The 16,585-nt window shown below is 39.4% G+C and overlaps 3 protein-coding genes across 3 annotated transcripts; 1 reads left to right on the top strand and 2 right to left on the bottom strand.

Moving 5' to 3' along the window:
• Positions 1–517: 517 nt before the first annotated feature.
• On the top strand, positions 518–3,818 carry LOC116211440 (tubby-like F-box protein 3). Its single transcript, XM_031545830.1, has 6 exons — positions 518–1,408; positions 1,797–1,881; positions 1,973–2,102; positions 2,187–2,366; positions 2,767–3,227; positions 3,469–3,818. Exons 1-5 carry the CDS (start codon positions 1,076–1,078, stop codon positions 3,215–3,217), a joined length of 1,179 nt encoding a protein of 392 aa, XP_031401690.1. The 5' UTR covers positions 518–1,075; the 3' UTR covers positions 3,218–3,227; positions 3,469–3,818.
• An 8,383-nt stretch (positions 3,819–12,201) lies between these two features.
• On the bottom strand, positions 12,202–13,149 carry LOC116211341 (spidroin-2-like). The gene is made up of 2 exons (XM_031545672.1): positions 12,661–13,149; positions 12,202–12,505 (listed from the first exon to the last, which is right to left on the bottom strand). Exons 1-2 carry the CDS (start codon positions 12,924–12,926, stop codon positions 12,406–12,408), a joined length of 366 nt encoding a protein of 121 aa, XP_031401532.1. The 5' UTR covers positions 12,927–13,149; the 3' UTR covers positions 12,202–12,405.
• Positions 13,150–13,675: 526 nt separating this feature from the next.
• Positions 13,676–15,829, bottom strand: LOC116211340 (rRNA-processing protein FYV7). Its single transcript, XM_031545671.1, has 3 exons — positions 15,508–15,829; positions 14,536–14,642; positions 13,676–14,160 (listed from the first exon to the last, which is right to left on the bottom strand). The coding sequence occupies exons 1-3, from the start codon at positions 15,692–15,694 to the stop codon at positions 13,843–13,845; spliced, it is 612 nt and encodes a 203-aa protein (XP_031401531.1). The 5' UTR covers positions 15,695–15,829; the 3' UTR covers positions 13,676–13,842.
• Positions 15,830–16,585: the final 756 nt, after the last annotated feature.

Genomic DNA, 16,585 nt, shown 5'->3' with positions numbered 1-16,585 from the left:
TTATTGGAATGTATCTTTGTAGCATAGGTTAAAATTAATCTTCGAAAAAGCCTGACATGCAAAACCCACTTATCCAAGCATTTACTCCGAATCGACCGGTTAAATTTCACTTATTTGATACTCAGTCATAATCCTGCATTTCATTGTAGTCATCTTTGGTATAGTTATTGGCGCATTGCCTCATGCTGGGAGACAAATATCTACCAGAAATTCTTGAATAATCTTATTTTGTTACGTGACGTAAGGAAATACCAATTAAATTACATAAAATAGAGAAATTAATACAAACCATTTATATATCTATCATAATTATTTTTCATCAAATATTTCTTTTTCGTCACGTCAATGTGAAGTAATATCATTTAAAATTTTCTCAACAAATCAATTACATCGCATAATATTAATATTATGTTTCGATCGAAGGGGTAACCATGCGCATTGCCACGTCATCGGAACCCCTAGCTTTATGCCACGTCACACACTTGCGACCTCCCATTCCCGAAACCCTAATTAATGCCCCCTGTGTCAGTCCCTCTGCTTCTCTGTCTCCTCACACCACTCCTCTTCTCTTCCTCCTCCTCCTTCCATGTCCTTACACTTTACAGAACAGAATCCAAGTTAATCTATATATCCATCAAAGATGAGCTCGAATTCCACAAATCCTCCAATCTCTAACCCCTCACAATGCCTGAACAGCCATGAATCCTCAGCACCCTGAATCTCTGGCCGTCTCAGCCTCAATTGATAATGGCTTTTTGAGGGGGCATCTCAGGGCAGCAGGCTCGGGAAATGGCGGCAACGATATGAAGTAAACTGTTAATCGGGTCTTCAATTGTCCTGTAACTGTTGTTGGAGTTGTGTGTATGTGTGGGTGTTTGATTCCCGCGTGTTTAGATCTGTCAATTGGCGGGATTTTACAGTTGGTATGAGCTGCGGCGGCATTTCCGGCGGTGTGATGTAGATTCTTGTCTGTTTCATTACTGGGGTCAGTGATTTTAGGCTGAAAGATCCGATCTTTCAATGTGAAATAAGCTCTGCCATTGCTAAGAACAACGGGGGGGGGGGGATAAGTAAGATGTCTTCTTTGAGGAGCATAATTCAGGACGTGAAGGGCGAGCTCGGTAGCATATCCAGGAAGGGGTTCGGGTTGCGGTCGCGGTCGCACCGGGTTGTCCAGGACGCCTCGGTGGCAATCGATGTATTGAAGCAGAGCTGTTGGGCTAACATGCCTCCCGAGCTCCTGAGGGAGGTGCTCATGAGGATAGAGGCTTCCGAGGAAACCTGGCCTCCTCGGAAGAACGTCATTGTCTGTGCCGGTGTATGCCGGAGCTGGCGGCAGATCATGAAGGAGATCGTCAAGACCCCGGAGATCTCTGCCAAGTTAACATTTCCGATTTCGCTTAAGCAGGTACAGGGGCCCTTGTGTATTGTCGTCTTGAATTATGTTAGTTGTACTGTTTCTGCTGTGATTCATGTCTTGTGGCTGCCCACCTGTGACTCCACTGCCGTATTTTAACATGGATGCGTTGGATCGAAGTGCCCGGAAGATAAAAGAGAGCCGAAGGGAGACAACTATTATTGGATATCTTTTAAATTTTGATCCTTCGACAGAAGATTGCCTGAATTTCGAGTTTCTCCCGTTTAGAAGTTGCTCGAATTTGCGTTTAATTATGAGGGCACACTCTTAAACTGTTGGGAGCTATAAGGCTATCTGTAAGAGTTCATCTGCGGAACTTTCTGATTATGACAAAGAAAACTTGATTTCATTATCACATTCTCTGGTCTTATATTTGCAGCCTGGTCCAAGGGATTCCCTTGTTCAGTGCTATATAAAACGGAGCCCGAGCAAGCAGACTTACTATCTATACCTTAGCAATCAAGGTGAACATTGAGAAGCTTTTAGTTCAACCACTTGTTTTTCCATCTGTTATTTATTTCGTTTGACAGTGTTATTGATGGTCAACATTGACAGCTTCAAATGTTGATGGGAAGTTTCTTCTTGCTGCTCGGAAGTGCCGGCGCCCTATTTGTACCGACTATATAATTACTTTAAACTCGGATGATATTGCAAAAGGGAGTAACACATATGTTGGCAAGTTGAGGTATTACTTTGGAAGTACTTTTATTGTGTTATTATCATGTTGGAGTATGTCTTAAGTCTTAACCCATTCTTCTCATACTGGCAGGTCAAACTTTCTTGGAACAAAGTTCACAGTCTATGATGCACAACCTCCGATATCTGGCCCAAGAATTTGTAAGAGTCGGTCCATCAGGTTAATTAATTTAAAACAGGTCTCCCCAAAAGTACCTGTTGGAAATTACCCTGTTGCACACATTTCATACGAGTTGAATGGCTTGGGTTCCAGGTAACTTGATATAAATGGTCCTTTAATCTCTATGATTATCAAAGTAGTGCAACCAAAATTGGAAGAGAAGTTTTACATTGAAATTGGAATTAGTAAACTTAGTGATTATTTCTTTTAAACTACCCACAACTGAAACTACAGTTAGCACTAAATCTGAACATTTCATTTGTCAAGAAAATCCAGTTTAATGATTTAGTATTCTACTTGTTCACTAATATATTCTCATATGTACACACTTAACCTTTCATAGTGTCGTACCTCCCACTTGTCTTTAGTGAACCTTGTCTAATTTTGACACTAAGCTTTCTTATTAATAAGATGCAACACACAACTAAATAATAAAAGACAAATTTAAAATATTTTGGCTAATTTATTGTTTTTATGTTTGATATGGAGATAGGGGCCCAAGAAGAATGCAGTGTGTTATGGATACGATCCCAGTTTCTTCTATTGAACCAGGTGGGGTGGCTCCCACACAGACGGAGTTTGTAATTGGCAGTCCAGAGACATTTCCTTCTATTTCCTTCTTCAGATCGAAGTCAACCCGCATGGAGAATTTCCAGTCTGCACCATTGACTGAACCGAAGGATGGAATGCTTGTGTTGAGGAATAAGTCTCCCAGATGGCATGAGCAACTTCAATGCTGGTGTCTAAATTTCCATGGACGGGTAACAGTTGCCTCAGTTAAAAACTTCCAACTTGTGGCTAACCCTGAGCACGAGAATGTTATTCTCCAATTTGGGAAAGTTGATAAAGACCTTTTCACCATGGATTATCGGTATCCAATCTCAGCCTTCCAAGCATTTGCAATATGTCTCAGCAGCTTTGACACTAAGATTGCCTGTGAATGATTGTGACCAGGTATAAACATCTTTAATTAATCTAATCATTCAGAATAAAAGTATATCTAAAATTTATTCAAAATATGATTTTTGTGTTTTATGTCATGATACTTTATACTAATATGCACATAGTTTTGCATGACAAGTGTAGAGATCTTCAATTTGGTCTTCGTCGTTATTGTTAATTGTCATAACCAATCCATACCCTTTTTGGTTTGGATTTTCTTCAATCATTGGGTAACCCGTTCCTAATCCCGCAGGCTTAAAAGGTGCGCGAGATGTCCAAGAGAGAATCCTTGAATCCTTGTTTACAAGCATCTGCGCAAGAAAGTTTGAACGATATACCGGATTTCTTTCACTAGAGTAGGTCATTGCTCCTTTTTTTTTTTTTTCGTGTGTGTGTAAATAAGTGGGTGCATTCGCGAGAAATGTGTGTGCTGGTTTGCATGTGCTTTTGCTAACATAGCTGGTTGCTGAGTTTCGAGTGAAAAGAGTGATTGCATATCTGAGTTTGCTCTATAGCTTCATTAAGCCGGGGGCTCTTGCTTGTTTTGCTTCGGCGAATCTAATCATATAATCTGAATTGTATTGGTTGAGTTTGTTGCAGCTAGGGTTCGCCTACGATTTACAGGTCCTGTTTGTTACTTTTAGCGAGGAGATAAATGAAATTTAAGCTAGGATAAGCATGAGGATATGGTTCGGATTTGTCATGCCCTTTGCATGAACTGCTCGGTGCCTCTCGCGATGTTAATGTCACTTGTTTGTGGTAGCATGTAACCAATAGTATCACTGACAAGGTCAGATGATATAAAGTTGTTTTATATCATACATAAAGCCCACTGACTGATCAAGCAACGAAAGAGCTCCTTTGTCAGTAACACAGAAGAAAGAAGGACATGAGCAGCAGATTTCTTTTATTTTTCTCCAATATAAGAACGTAAGAGGATGCTAATTATACGAAGAACAACGTGTATCAATAAATCAGAGAGTTGAACATCGAATCAGATCCCTGGAGGCTGCCTGGGAGGCAGTATGGTCCGCGAGGCACGCGCGAAGCCATGGAGCAACCAACAGCAACCCGAGCAGGACCCCGCATCTCATAGTCAGCATCAGTTGAGAAATTATTGCTGCAGTCGTCCTGGATGCAGAAGCCGAAATCGAATGAAAAGCGAATGTAGAAAGATATTGTAATGCGAATTTGAAGCAGATCAGATAATCTCCAGCAAGTCTCCATGTTGCAGATCTCATCAGCGAAACCACCGGAGAACCCCAGACCAACAATGAATCCCGTTAGCTCCAAAGAATCCTGGACTCATGGGTCACCAGGTCCAAGGTCCCAGGGTCTGCCAGGGCCGGGACTCCATGGTCCGCCACGCCCTCCAGGACCGAATCTCCCCAGTCCTAATCCGTTAGATTCAAATCCTCCAGGTCCTCCTCCCAGACCCCCAGGTCCTGCTAAGACAACCGCACCGGGGACTAGCGTCAGCTGCACAACCGCGGGGAGTTTCATTTATGAAAATCAAAGGTAGGGCCTCAAGGTCCATTTATGAAAATCGAACCTAGGGCCTCAAGGTCCAGCCTCCCAAGTCAAGGGCGATGTTACTACGTACACCAATCCCCCTTTCTTTATTCGATTCATCCGTGGGACTTTTCCGTTCCTCTTATTTTGTTTCCTCTCCTCTTATCCTATGATCGAGATGCTTAAAAATTTTTCGCAACTCGGTTTTTGTATAAAAAAAGATGCTTAGAGTTAATAAAACAAGGCGAGGCCCCGTGTGTTGCGCGGATGATTATTAATTACATTAAAAAGACTATTTAAAACTAAACACATTATGAAATTCTTTTAAAAAATACTATGAATTAAAAAACTATTCCACTTGAAAATTACATGAGCTTATTGAAGAATCATGAAAACTGTGGTTTTCATATCTTAAGTAGGATTTTCATATCCTAAACTAAAATCACACAATCTAAGATTAATTAATATTTTAGAAAAGCAAAAAAAATAGAAATTATATCATACAGGGAGCAATTTACTTATGATACTTAGTTGACATTCATAAAAAGTATCAGTTCAATATATCCAGTTTTTGAAGTGGAAAAAAAATAATTTTTAAGAAAAAAATAATGAGCTGGTTTTTCAAATATAAGAAGTCGCAAAATTTTTAAATAATCGTTTTAAGAAAATAAATATCTGAAAAAGAAAATTATTTAAGGTATACGGTTGAGGAAAATTAATTACTACCTCCACGATAATTATTCATAACTAAAACTTATCAATGGAATCGCCCGACATTTGGCAATGGCTGTGTAGTTGTGGGAGTGGATAAGGAGAGACTGAAGTTGTCTCCGCATCCATTGCTTCGACTTCGAGGTTGCCCCTCTCGCATGTCCCCGTGACTGCTAAGTGGACTACATGTCTTCTTTCGTGAAAGTGTTAAATTTGAACTAATCTTTCTGTCATCATTAAACACTATATATAATTAACATCGGACTTCAGCTATATAAGTTTTGAAATGATCTTTCAAAATTTGTCCGTGAACTACGTTCGTTGTTCTTTTTTATTATCACTATTTTTTTTCTTAAATTTCAGTTACATAAAGAGATCAATGGGCCCACGAGTTTGCTAATCGTAGAACACACAAAAGTTTTGTTGTATTCTTGAAGAAATTCGCCGAAACCCTTTAACAACTTTGTATGAGGACGAATAACTCTTTTCGGAAAGTATTGACCCTTGCCTCGAAACAACTATTCACTATCGAAGATCGTGTTTATCATCTTCTTTGACTCCGAGTTCATGATCGACACCATCTTCATCAATCGTCTCCAAAGTCCATCTTCTCCAAATCCAGATTCAATTCCGTTCGTCTCCAAATCATATGTCATAAGGTACAACTCCCAAACAATTAAACACTATATATAATTAACATCAGACTTCAGCCATATAAGTTTTTGAAATGATCTTTCAAAATTTGTCCATGAACTACGTGACGTTCATTATTTTATTTAATTCGGTTACATAAAGATGGATATAGTGCAATGAAATAAAAATACTAATATATAGTTAATAAAGGGGTATGGATGGTCCCTCTTGGTTACCAAGCGGAGATATGCGCTACACCTTCTTTGATATTGTTGACACCATATTTCCGAAAAATTGTATATGTTGAGAAATGAACGTACGGAAATAATATTGTGGGCCGACTTTGGGTTTTATCTCAAGAAGGTGTTGATTTATTGAGCCCATTAATCTCATTGTCTTTGACCCATTTTGTTATGGATATCGAGGAAAAGCCCATGCAATGATTGATAAATCGGTCCATGCTCAGAGACCGATTGTTTCGAAGTCCAAGCCCGACGACAGCCCATATTACATGCAATGATTGGGCTAGAAGTAAGAAAGAAGAGATGTTTTGGGTGCTAAAATGAAAACGTGGCAAAATGAGGCTATAGAAGTTCTCCATTAAATAGCGAGAGTTAAAGAAATTAGAGAAGGCAGGGAGATGGACGTGCTGCAATTGATTGAGAGGCCAATTTAATTTCTTGTTCATTTGGTTCATTATGTGGTCAATTAACTCTTCCTTGAAGTTCAACGCCATGGAGTCTATAGATAGGACCATGAGCCATACAAACACCCACCCTCATATAAGCATTACGCTTAACTTTTATCATTTCCTACGCTCTTATAATCCTTTGATATTTTAAGAAAATTAGTGCCAAAGCATGGGAAAGACAAAAACCTTAAAAAGAGCAAAGAAAGTAAAAGTCTTTATGCATTAATTGCTCATCTCCTTTACTGCAACTACCTTTGAAAATTCGTTCAAAATGCAGGTGGTCATTTAATGGGTCACCTACTCAAGTATATATTACTATCTAATTCCCTGCTCTTAAGTATTATAATGGGTTCGGTCCGTCTTCCATCATGTTTCATGGCCTTTCAACACGTGTTTGGACCCAAAATATATTTGAATACGTGTTGGGCTATAATCTGAATTGAATTTGTACCATAGGGCACAATTTGAACATATGAACGGTGAACTGGTTAGGGTTCCCGTTCTGTCTGTTGGCCTATGTTTAAAGCAGGGCATGCTCATGTTTTGGTAACCTGATGAGACTGATAATATCGTGTCTATATAATAAGCACGACCTGTTATAAAATGATCTACTCTCTCGTGATACGAAGAGTTTCTTTATGCGCCAATAGGCACCTCCATAAACCGTAATGAACAAAAATGTCACATGAGTGTAGCTAAATGTATTCAGGACTTCGATGAGCATGCTAGAAAGATCTTGCCAATCGTTTCCCCTCTGCGTTCCTTCCGCGTTACACATTCATATTGAGTTGGGGCAGGTTTGCAGAACCGTTTGGTTCAATACATTTGTTGAATGTTCATAAGATGCATTCTTGTCTTGTCCTGTCCAATTCGCCGGCATATCCCCGTTGCCGTTTGGTTTCGGCTAATGAAGCATTTGATATGTACAGCTGAAAGCCTAAAGATAAAATTCTGGACACTGTTCCTAGAAAAATCCTTACAAACTTCTTTCGAGTGGTTTCGAGATAACGTTGGCAAATGGAAAAGTAGATAAACAACTCAAGAGTTTTGAAACAGCTGAAGTCCAGTTCGCCATACATATCAAGAGTAAACAAAATATCACATCACTCGCAACTACGACCACGAAGCTATAACTCGAACCGACAGCCAAGGCCAACCTGCACCGGCTCTCAGAACCTCACAGTGCTCCTGCATTTTTTTCTTTTCAGGGTATTTTTCATTCCATAATCAAGATGACAATCAACCCCAAGGATCTGAAAGTACTATTCATATCCTCTCAATTTACCGGGGCTATTAATTAATATCATCGTTCAAAAATAGTATCACTGAAAGGTCCATTTATGAAAATCGAACGTAGGGCCTCAAGGTCCAGCCTCCCAAGTCAAGGGCGATGTTATTACGTACACCAATCCCACTTTCTTTATTCGATTCTTCCGTGGGACTTTTTTGTGCCTCTTATTTTGTTTCCCCTCCTCTTATCCTATGATAGAGATGCTTAAAAACTTTTCACAACTTTGTTTTTGTATTAAAAAAGATGCTTAGAGTTAATAAAACAAGGCGAGGCCCCGTGTGTTGCACGGACGATTATTAATTTTATTAAAAATTAATATTTAAAACTAAACACATTATGAAATTCTTTTAAAAAATACTATGAATTAAAAAATTATTCCAATTGAAAATTACATGAGCTTATTGAAGAGTCATGAAAACTGTGGTTTTCATATCTTAAGTAGGATTTTCATATCCTAAACTAAAATCACACGATCTAAGATTAATTAATATTTTAGAAAAGCAAAAAAATAGAAATTATATCATATAGGGAGCAATTTACTTACAATAGTTAGTTGACATTCATAAAAAGTTTTAGTTCAATATATTCAGTTCTTGAAATGGGAAAAAATATTTTTTAAGGAAAAAATAATGTTCTGGTTTTTCAAATATAAGAAGTCGCACAATTTTTAAATAATTGTTTTAAGAAAATAAATATATGAAAAAGAGAATTATTTAAGGTACATAGTCGAGGAAAATTAATTATTATTCCACGATAATTATTCATAATTAAAACTTATCAATGGAATCGCCACACATTTGGCAATGGCTTTGTAGTGGTGGGAGTGGATAAGGAGAAACTGAAGTTGTCTCGGCATCCATTGCTTCGACTTCGAGGTTGTCCCCCTCGCATGTCCCCGTGACTGCTAAGTGGACTACATGTCTTCTTTTGTGAAAGTGTTAAATTTGAACTAATCTCTCTGTCATTATTAAACACTATATATAATTAACATCGGACTTCAGCTATATAAGTTTTGAAATGATCTTTCAAAATTTGTCCGTGAACTACGTTCGTTGTTCTTTTTTATTATCACTATTTATTTTCTTAAATTTCAATTACATAAAGAGGTCAATGGGCCCACGAGTTTGCTAATCGTAGAATACAGAAAAGTATTGTTGTATTCTTGAAGAAATTCGCCGAAACCCTTTACCAACTTTGTATGGGGGCGAATAACTATTTTCGAAAAGTATTGACCCTTGCCTCGAAACAACTATTCACTATCGAAGATCGTGTTTATCATCTTCTTTGACTCCGAGTTCATGATCGACACCATCTTCATCGATCATCTCCAAATCCATCTTCTCCGAATCCATATTCAATTCCATTCGTCTCCAAATCATCCGTCATAAGGTACACTCCCCAACAATTAAACACTATATAAATTAGCATCAGACTTCAGCCCATATAAGTTTTTGAAATGATCTTTCAAAATTTGTCCATGAACTACATGACGTTCATTGTTCTTTTTCATTATCACTAATACTTGCCTTTTTTTGTATTTAATTCGGTTACATAAAGATTTGGATATAGTGCAATGAAATAAAAATACTAATATATAGTTAATATAGGGGCATGGATGGTCCCTCTTGGACCAAGTGGAGACATGGCTACACCTTCTTTGATATTGTTGACACCATATTTCCAACTACGTTCGTTGTTCTTTTTTATTATCACTATTTATTTTCTTAAATTTCAATTACATAAAGATGGGCCCACGAGTTTGCTAATCGTAGAACACAGAAAGTATTGTTGTATTCTTGAAGAAATTCGCCGAAACCCTTTACCAACTTTGTATGGGGGCGAATAACTATTTTCGGAAAGTATTGACCCTTGCCTCGAAACAACTATTCACTATCGAAGATCGTGTTTATCATCTTCTTTGACTCCGAGTTCATGATCGACACCATCTTCATCGATCATCTCCAAAGTCCATCTTCTCCGAATCCATATTCAATTCCATTCGTCTCCAAATCATCCGTCATAAGGTACAACTCCCCAACAATTAAACACTATATATAATTAGCATCAGACTTCAGCCATATAAGTTTTTGAAATGATCTTTCAAAATTTGTCCATGAACTACATGACGTTCATTGTTCTTTTTCATTATCACTAATACTTGCCTTTTTTTTTATTTAATTCGGTTACATAAAGATGGATATAGTGCAATGAAATAAAAATACTAATATATAGTTAATATAGGGGCATGGATGGTCCCTCTTGGTTACCAAGTGGAGACATGTGCTACACCTTCTTTGATATTGTTGACACCATATTTCCGAAAAATTGTATATGTTGAGAAATGAACGTACGGAAATAATATTGTGGGCCGACTTTGGGTTTTAGCTCAAGAAGGTGTTGATTTATTGAGCCCATTAATCTCATTGTCTTTGACCCATTTTGATATGGATATCAAGAAAAAGCCCATGCAATGATTGATAAATCGGCCCATGCTCAGAGACCGATTGTTTCGAAGTCCAAGCCCGACAACAACCCATATTAAATGGGGTGAAACTTTAGAAATTTGAAGTGTGGGCTAGAAGCAAGAAAGAAGAGATGTTTTGGGTGCTAAAATGAAAACGTGGCAAAATGAGGCTATAGAAGTTCTCCATTAATAGCGACAGTTAAAGAAATTAGAGAAGGCAGGGAGATGGACGTGCTGCAATTGATTGAGAGGCCAATTTAATTTCTTGTTCATTTGGTTCATTATGTGGTCAATTAACTCTTCCTTGAAGTTCAACACCATGGAGTCTATAAATAGGACCATGAGCCATACAAACACCCACCCTCACATAAGCATTACGCTTAGCATTTATCATTCCCCACGCTCTTATAATCCTTTGATATTTTAAAAAAATTAATGCCAAAGCAGGGGAAGGACAAAAACCTTGAAAAGTGCAGAGAAAGTACAAGTCTTTATGCATTAATTGCTCATCTCCCTTGCAACTACCTTTGAAAATTCGTTCAAAATGCAGGTGGTCATTTAATGGGTCACCTACTCAAGTATATATTACTATCTAATTCCATGCTCTTAAGTATTATAATGGGTTCGGTCCGTCTTCCATCATGTTTCATGGCCTTTCAACATGTGTTTGGACCCGCAATATATTTGAGTACGTGTTGGGCTACAATCTGAAATGAATTTGTACCATATGGCACAATTTGAACATATGAACGGTAAACTGGTTAGGATTCTTGTTTTGTCTGTTGGCATGTGTTTAAAGCAGGGCATGCTCATGTTTTGGTAACCCGACGAGACTGATAATATCGTGTCTATGTAATAAGCATGACCTGTTATAAAACGATCTACTCTCTCATGATACGAAGAGTTCCTTTATGCGCCAATAGGCACCTCCATAAACCCTAATGAACAAAAATGTCACATGAGTGCAGCTAAATGTATTCAGGACTTCGATGAGTGAGCTAGAAAGGACTTGCCAATCGTTTCCCCGCAGCATTCCTTCCGCGTTACACATTCATATTGAGCTGGGGCAGGTTTGCACAACCGTTTGGTTCATTACATTTGCTGATTGTTCATAAGATGCATTCATGTCTTGTCCGATTTGCCGGCATATCCCCGTTGCCGTTTGGTTTCAGCTAATGAAGCATTTGATATGTACAGCTGAAGCCTGAAGATAAAATTCTGGACAGTGTTCCTATAAAAACCCGAACAAACTTCTTTCGAGTGGTTTCGAGATAACGTTGGCAAATGGCAAACTTGATAAACAACTCGAGTTTTGAAACAGCTAAAGTCTAGTTCGCCATACTTATCAAGAGTAAACTAAACATCACATCACTCACAAACGAAGCTATAACTCGAGCCGACAACCAAGGCCAACCTGCACCGGCTCTCAGAACCTCACAGTGCTCCAGCATTTTTTTCTTTTCAGGGTATTTTCCATTCCAGAATCAAGATGACAATCAACCCCAAGGATCTGAAAGTACTATCCATATCCTCTCAATTCACCGGGGCTGTTAATTAATATCATCGTTCGAGAATAGTATCACTGAAGAGGACATCCCCACGATGCCTCTGATTAGTTCTGACAGAACATTAAACTTCACCAGAAGAAATATAAGGTTGTTTCAGATCATACATGAAAGCCAGATTGGTGATTAACGAAATGAAATAACTTTTTTGTCAGTAACCCCGTGAGAAGATTGGAATGAGCATGGACCACACATGACAGAACTTTGTCAGTTAAACATGAAAGAGTGGATCGCTTTTATTTTTCTCTAAAACAAGAACGTAAGAGGATGCTAACTATACGAAGAACAACGTGTATTGATAAATTGGAGAGTCGGACGTCAAATCAGAACCGTGGAGGGCCGCCCGGGCCTGGGGGGCCGTATGGTCCGCGGGGCCCGCCGAAGCAATCTTGGAACAACCAACAGCAACACAAGCAGGACAAGCTGCAAAATAGAGCACATGAGACCCCACATATCAGTGTCACCGTCAGTCGTGATAATATTGTTGCAGTGGCAGTGACTGCAGAAACCGAAGTTCGAATAACAGCGAAGGAAAATAGAAATTGAAACGGAAATCTGAGAGCAGATCAGGTAATCACCAGGAAGCCATCATGTTGCACATCCCATCAAAGAAACCACCGAAGAATCCCGGACCTCCAAAGAATCCAGGACCCCACGGGCCGCCAGGTCCCGGCCCCCACGGTCCGCCAGGACCTCCAGGACCCCACGGTCCGCCGGGACCTCCAGGACCAAATCCACCCGGGCCAAATCCGCCGGGTCCAAATCCGCCGGGTCCAAATCCGCCAGGTCCTCCTCCCGGACCCCCGGGTCCCCCTCCCGGACCCCCAGGTCCCCCAGGTCCCATGGCTATCCCGCTAAGACAGCCGCAACGGGCACTAGTGTCAGCTGCACAACCACCGAGAGTGAGCGTTCTTCGCGAGGCTTATTCTGCTGCTGATGCTGCTGCTGCTGCATAAAATGATATGTCAAGGAACAGAAGGCAATTGAAAATATCAAATAACAGCTCATCCGCCGTTACACATGTATATATTTTATTATGTGTATGTAGGAGAAGTCGGCGAGTTTCCTTAGCATGAAAGCTCACGGATCTCATCCTCGTTCCTGCTTACAGCAATTCTCTACTTGCCAATCAAAGGAGGATCTACCATTCAGGATTACGCATTCTGTTTTCTCACCTAACATTCAAAGCACCTTCCTTGTAATTATCTCCTATCATAATCACAACCAAACTCAAAAATGGACCCTGAACGCATATCCAATCATAATATCAAAAAAACTCAAGAATAAATACCGCGCCGCCTTTCGCATCTCCGACACAATGCCCACCTCTCCCGACAACCAAATGGCATAAGATCTATAGCAGTGAGCTTGAATAAGTGGCATCATAGTTTTATTTAATCCAGTCGAGTTGAGACATCACGCTGCTTTCAAGGCGAACATGTTCCCATAGTCTCTCATGTACGTACATCTGATTCCAGAACCACACCCTGCCACAAGGCCAATTCCTGGTCGTGTCCACTTCTGGCAATGCTCTTGGGGGAGCACGACTCATTTCTAACTTCAAGGCACTTCAGTAAATTGCAGAATGGGATATAGCACATTTTTCAATCGCATACCCTTTCATTAACAAGGTGGAGATAAGAACAATGTCAAAACCGTTGGTTGATTATTACAACTGGGAAAGTGCCGGACCTATAACAGTAAAGATTCTCAACCTAGGGAAGGAGGAAGCTGTCTTCTTTGTCCTCCAACCTGATATTTTAATTTCTAGTTGAGCCCTGAACAGTTTGCAAAAGATGCTCAATCCGGTACTTCATAACAGGCTGACCCCTCCGAGTCCTCTTCAACATCTTCTCTTTCTTGGCCTTCCTCCAAGCTTCGGCTTTCACCCTCTCTTCTTTCTTCGCCTTAACTATTGCCTCCCTCTCCATCCTAGCTTTCTCTTCCTCTTCCTGCTTCTTCTCGTACAATTCCTTCAGACTCTGTGAACCCTTCCTTCTGTCCTTTTTATTGGACCTGCGGCTATCACCATTTTCCTTGTTTTCTGAAGAGTTGAAATCCCCATCTGCTCTATTATCCTGCAAAAGGATCATTAAGAACAAAAGTAAAATTTTCAGTCCCTAGTAAAACCATACATCTCCCAAAAAATATCTTCCAGAAACAGTGAGCGAAATTGGATAAACCAGGGGTATGCAACAACTTGACAAGACCCAAATTTAGCATACTTAAGATGGGCAACACACATCTCGCTCTAGTTATATAAATAGATTGAAATATATATACTGCAATAATCCAAGGATGAAAATATTGCAGACCTGTTCACCGGTGACATTTGAATCCCTATCTACATAAAAATATTTTTGTTACAGGGCAATGAATAAAAAGATTATTAGATGTCATACTTGAGCATAGAACCAGTGCAAGAAGAGAAGAGAAGATTGAAGGTAGGATACCTCAATAGGCTTTGGCATGGACAGATTGTTCTGCTGATTTAATTGCTTTAGTGACTTCTTGTACTTGCTGACATACTTGGCATTTTTGTAGAATTCCCGTTGCTTCTCTGTCAAAAATGAGGATAAATCAGTCAGCACATGACCTTGGCATAGTTTTAGAAAGAAAACAACACGACATCAAATGACAAGCTGGGCGATATAGAAGTGACGATATGTAGTAAAGGAAACACTAGACTCAGCATCAGTAATACATCAAACAAATCTCAGAGGAAAGAAGAGATCCAAAGTACTTGTGTCCTCTCTCAAGCAAACCAGAGCAAGTGAGACGTCCACATGAGTGGAGCCAGAGACTGTAGGAGTGTCAACGGCAATGATGAGAAAAACATATATTTTGTAACATGATCGACTCTACTCTTTATTACACTTGAAATTGCTTTTCAGATAGATGCAGCCCTCTTACAGTATCAACACTTCAACCGCTAATTCTGATCTTACTGACCAGACACAATGCAGTAAAGAAAAAGAGCACCATGGCCCCAAACTAAGCAGTGGTTTAAATTACTAACTTGCAGCTGCAATACTCCAATGAAATTCAACACTATAAAACCTCATCATGCACGTAAATAGATCTGGCAAAGCTTCTAACTTGCAGCTATGAACATACAAAAAAAAAGAACTATCAAACTTCAGTACTGAGAAACATAGTCGTGTAAGTGAAAGAACTAGCAAATTTGAGCTTGAAGCGATGGAATACGAATGAAACCCGAAACACTACGAGAACAAAATACATCGAACTTCTGGCAAAATGCTAATGTACGAGCAAACGTTGGGGCGAATTTCGACTACTCAAATCATGTCAGTCAACGCCTCATGGCCAAAGTTCAGAATTGATACACATTAGTGGAACCCCAATTAGACACTAATCACAGCATACGTTGAGAAGAACAGAGGTTAAGGAAATCGGGAACGCACTGATAAGAGCCGGGTTGTACTGATTACTATTGGACTTCATGCCGGCGAAGGCTTCGAGTGAGAGACCGCCGCCTCCCAAACGCTTCATGTTCTTCTTCTTCTGGTGCATCGACTCCGTCGGGCCCCTGAATCGGCCCTTGTTCTTCCCACCATGGGGCTCCTCATCTTTAGGTCCCCGATTCTTCATTGCCTCAAAAGCTTCCGCAAACGGTGAGGAATTGGAATGGTAATTCGACGAGAGCAATCAGTCAAAATTAGGGCAGAGTTTCGGGAAATCGCTCTGAAACTGAACTGAGCTGAGCGGAGAAGATGAGGTGAGTGACGTGATATGAAGAATTTTCCGGTCAATTGAATTTATCGGGCTGGGCCCTTTCGTGGTAATGGGCCGTTGATTAGATTTCATTTTGTTAATAATTAGAAAGTCCTTTTATTTCTTTACATGCCACAATAAATAAACGGCAATGATTCTCCGATCATGATTCACGATTAAGAGATTTCGAATTCGATTCATTGATCAAACTTTTTGTGCTTTTTTTTTTCTCTTAATTTCCATATCTTTGCCATATCTTGATTCATAATTAAGAGATTCTGAATTCATGTGAGATTTTCTAAACTCTTTATTTCTCCTTTTCTATCCTTTAATACACCTCTCTTATCGTGACTAATTAAAATTCTCTTCTACTAATACGAGTTTGTTCAAATGGTTTAAACTTGTTTCTCTTAAAAGAGTCTTGGGTTCAAATATTGTGAATGAAAAAATTCACGTTCGGAGCCTAATAGGTCAACTCAACTCGAACTGAACTAAGCCCGGGTACATTGGATTTGTGGATATTAGAGTGTTGACATAACAAAAACTTCCTTTTTCAAGAATAGGATTTTGTATTGAAGGAAAAACTAGTAAAGCTTATTAAGAATCACATACATAAATTTTTTTCGGTTCCACCACAATATGCGGAAACTCTGTGGACCCTAGCTAATCCAAATCCAAGCAGAGTTGATCGACTAAGAGATAAAATTTTCTCTTGTAGACTTCCTCTATTCAAAAAACTCAATCCGTCAGATTTTATTTAAGGGGAAG

Source organism: Punica granatum, chromosome 6, assembly GCF_007655135.1.
Source record: "Punica granatum isolate Tunisia-2019 chromosome 6, ASM765513v2, whole genome shotgun sequence".
NCBI lineage: Eukaryota > Viridiplantae > Streptophyta > Magnoliopsida > Myrtales > Lythraceae > Punica > Punica granatum.
The sequence above is the reverse complement of the archived record's forward strand: the minus strand, read 5'-3'. Positions and strand labels throughout refer to the sequence as shown.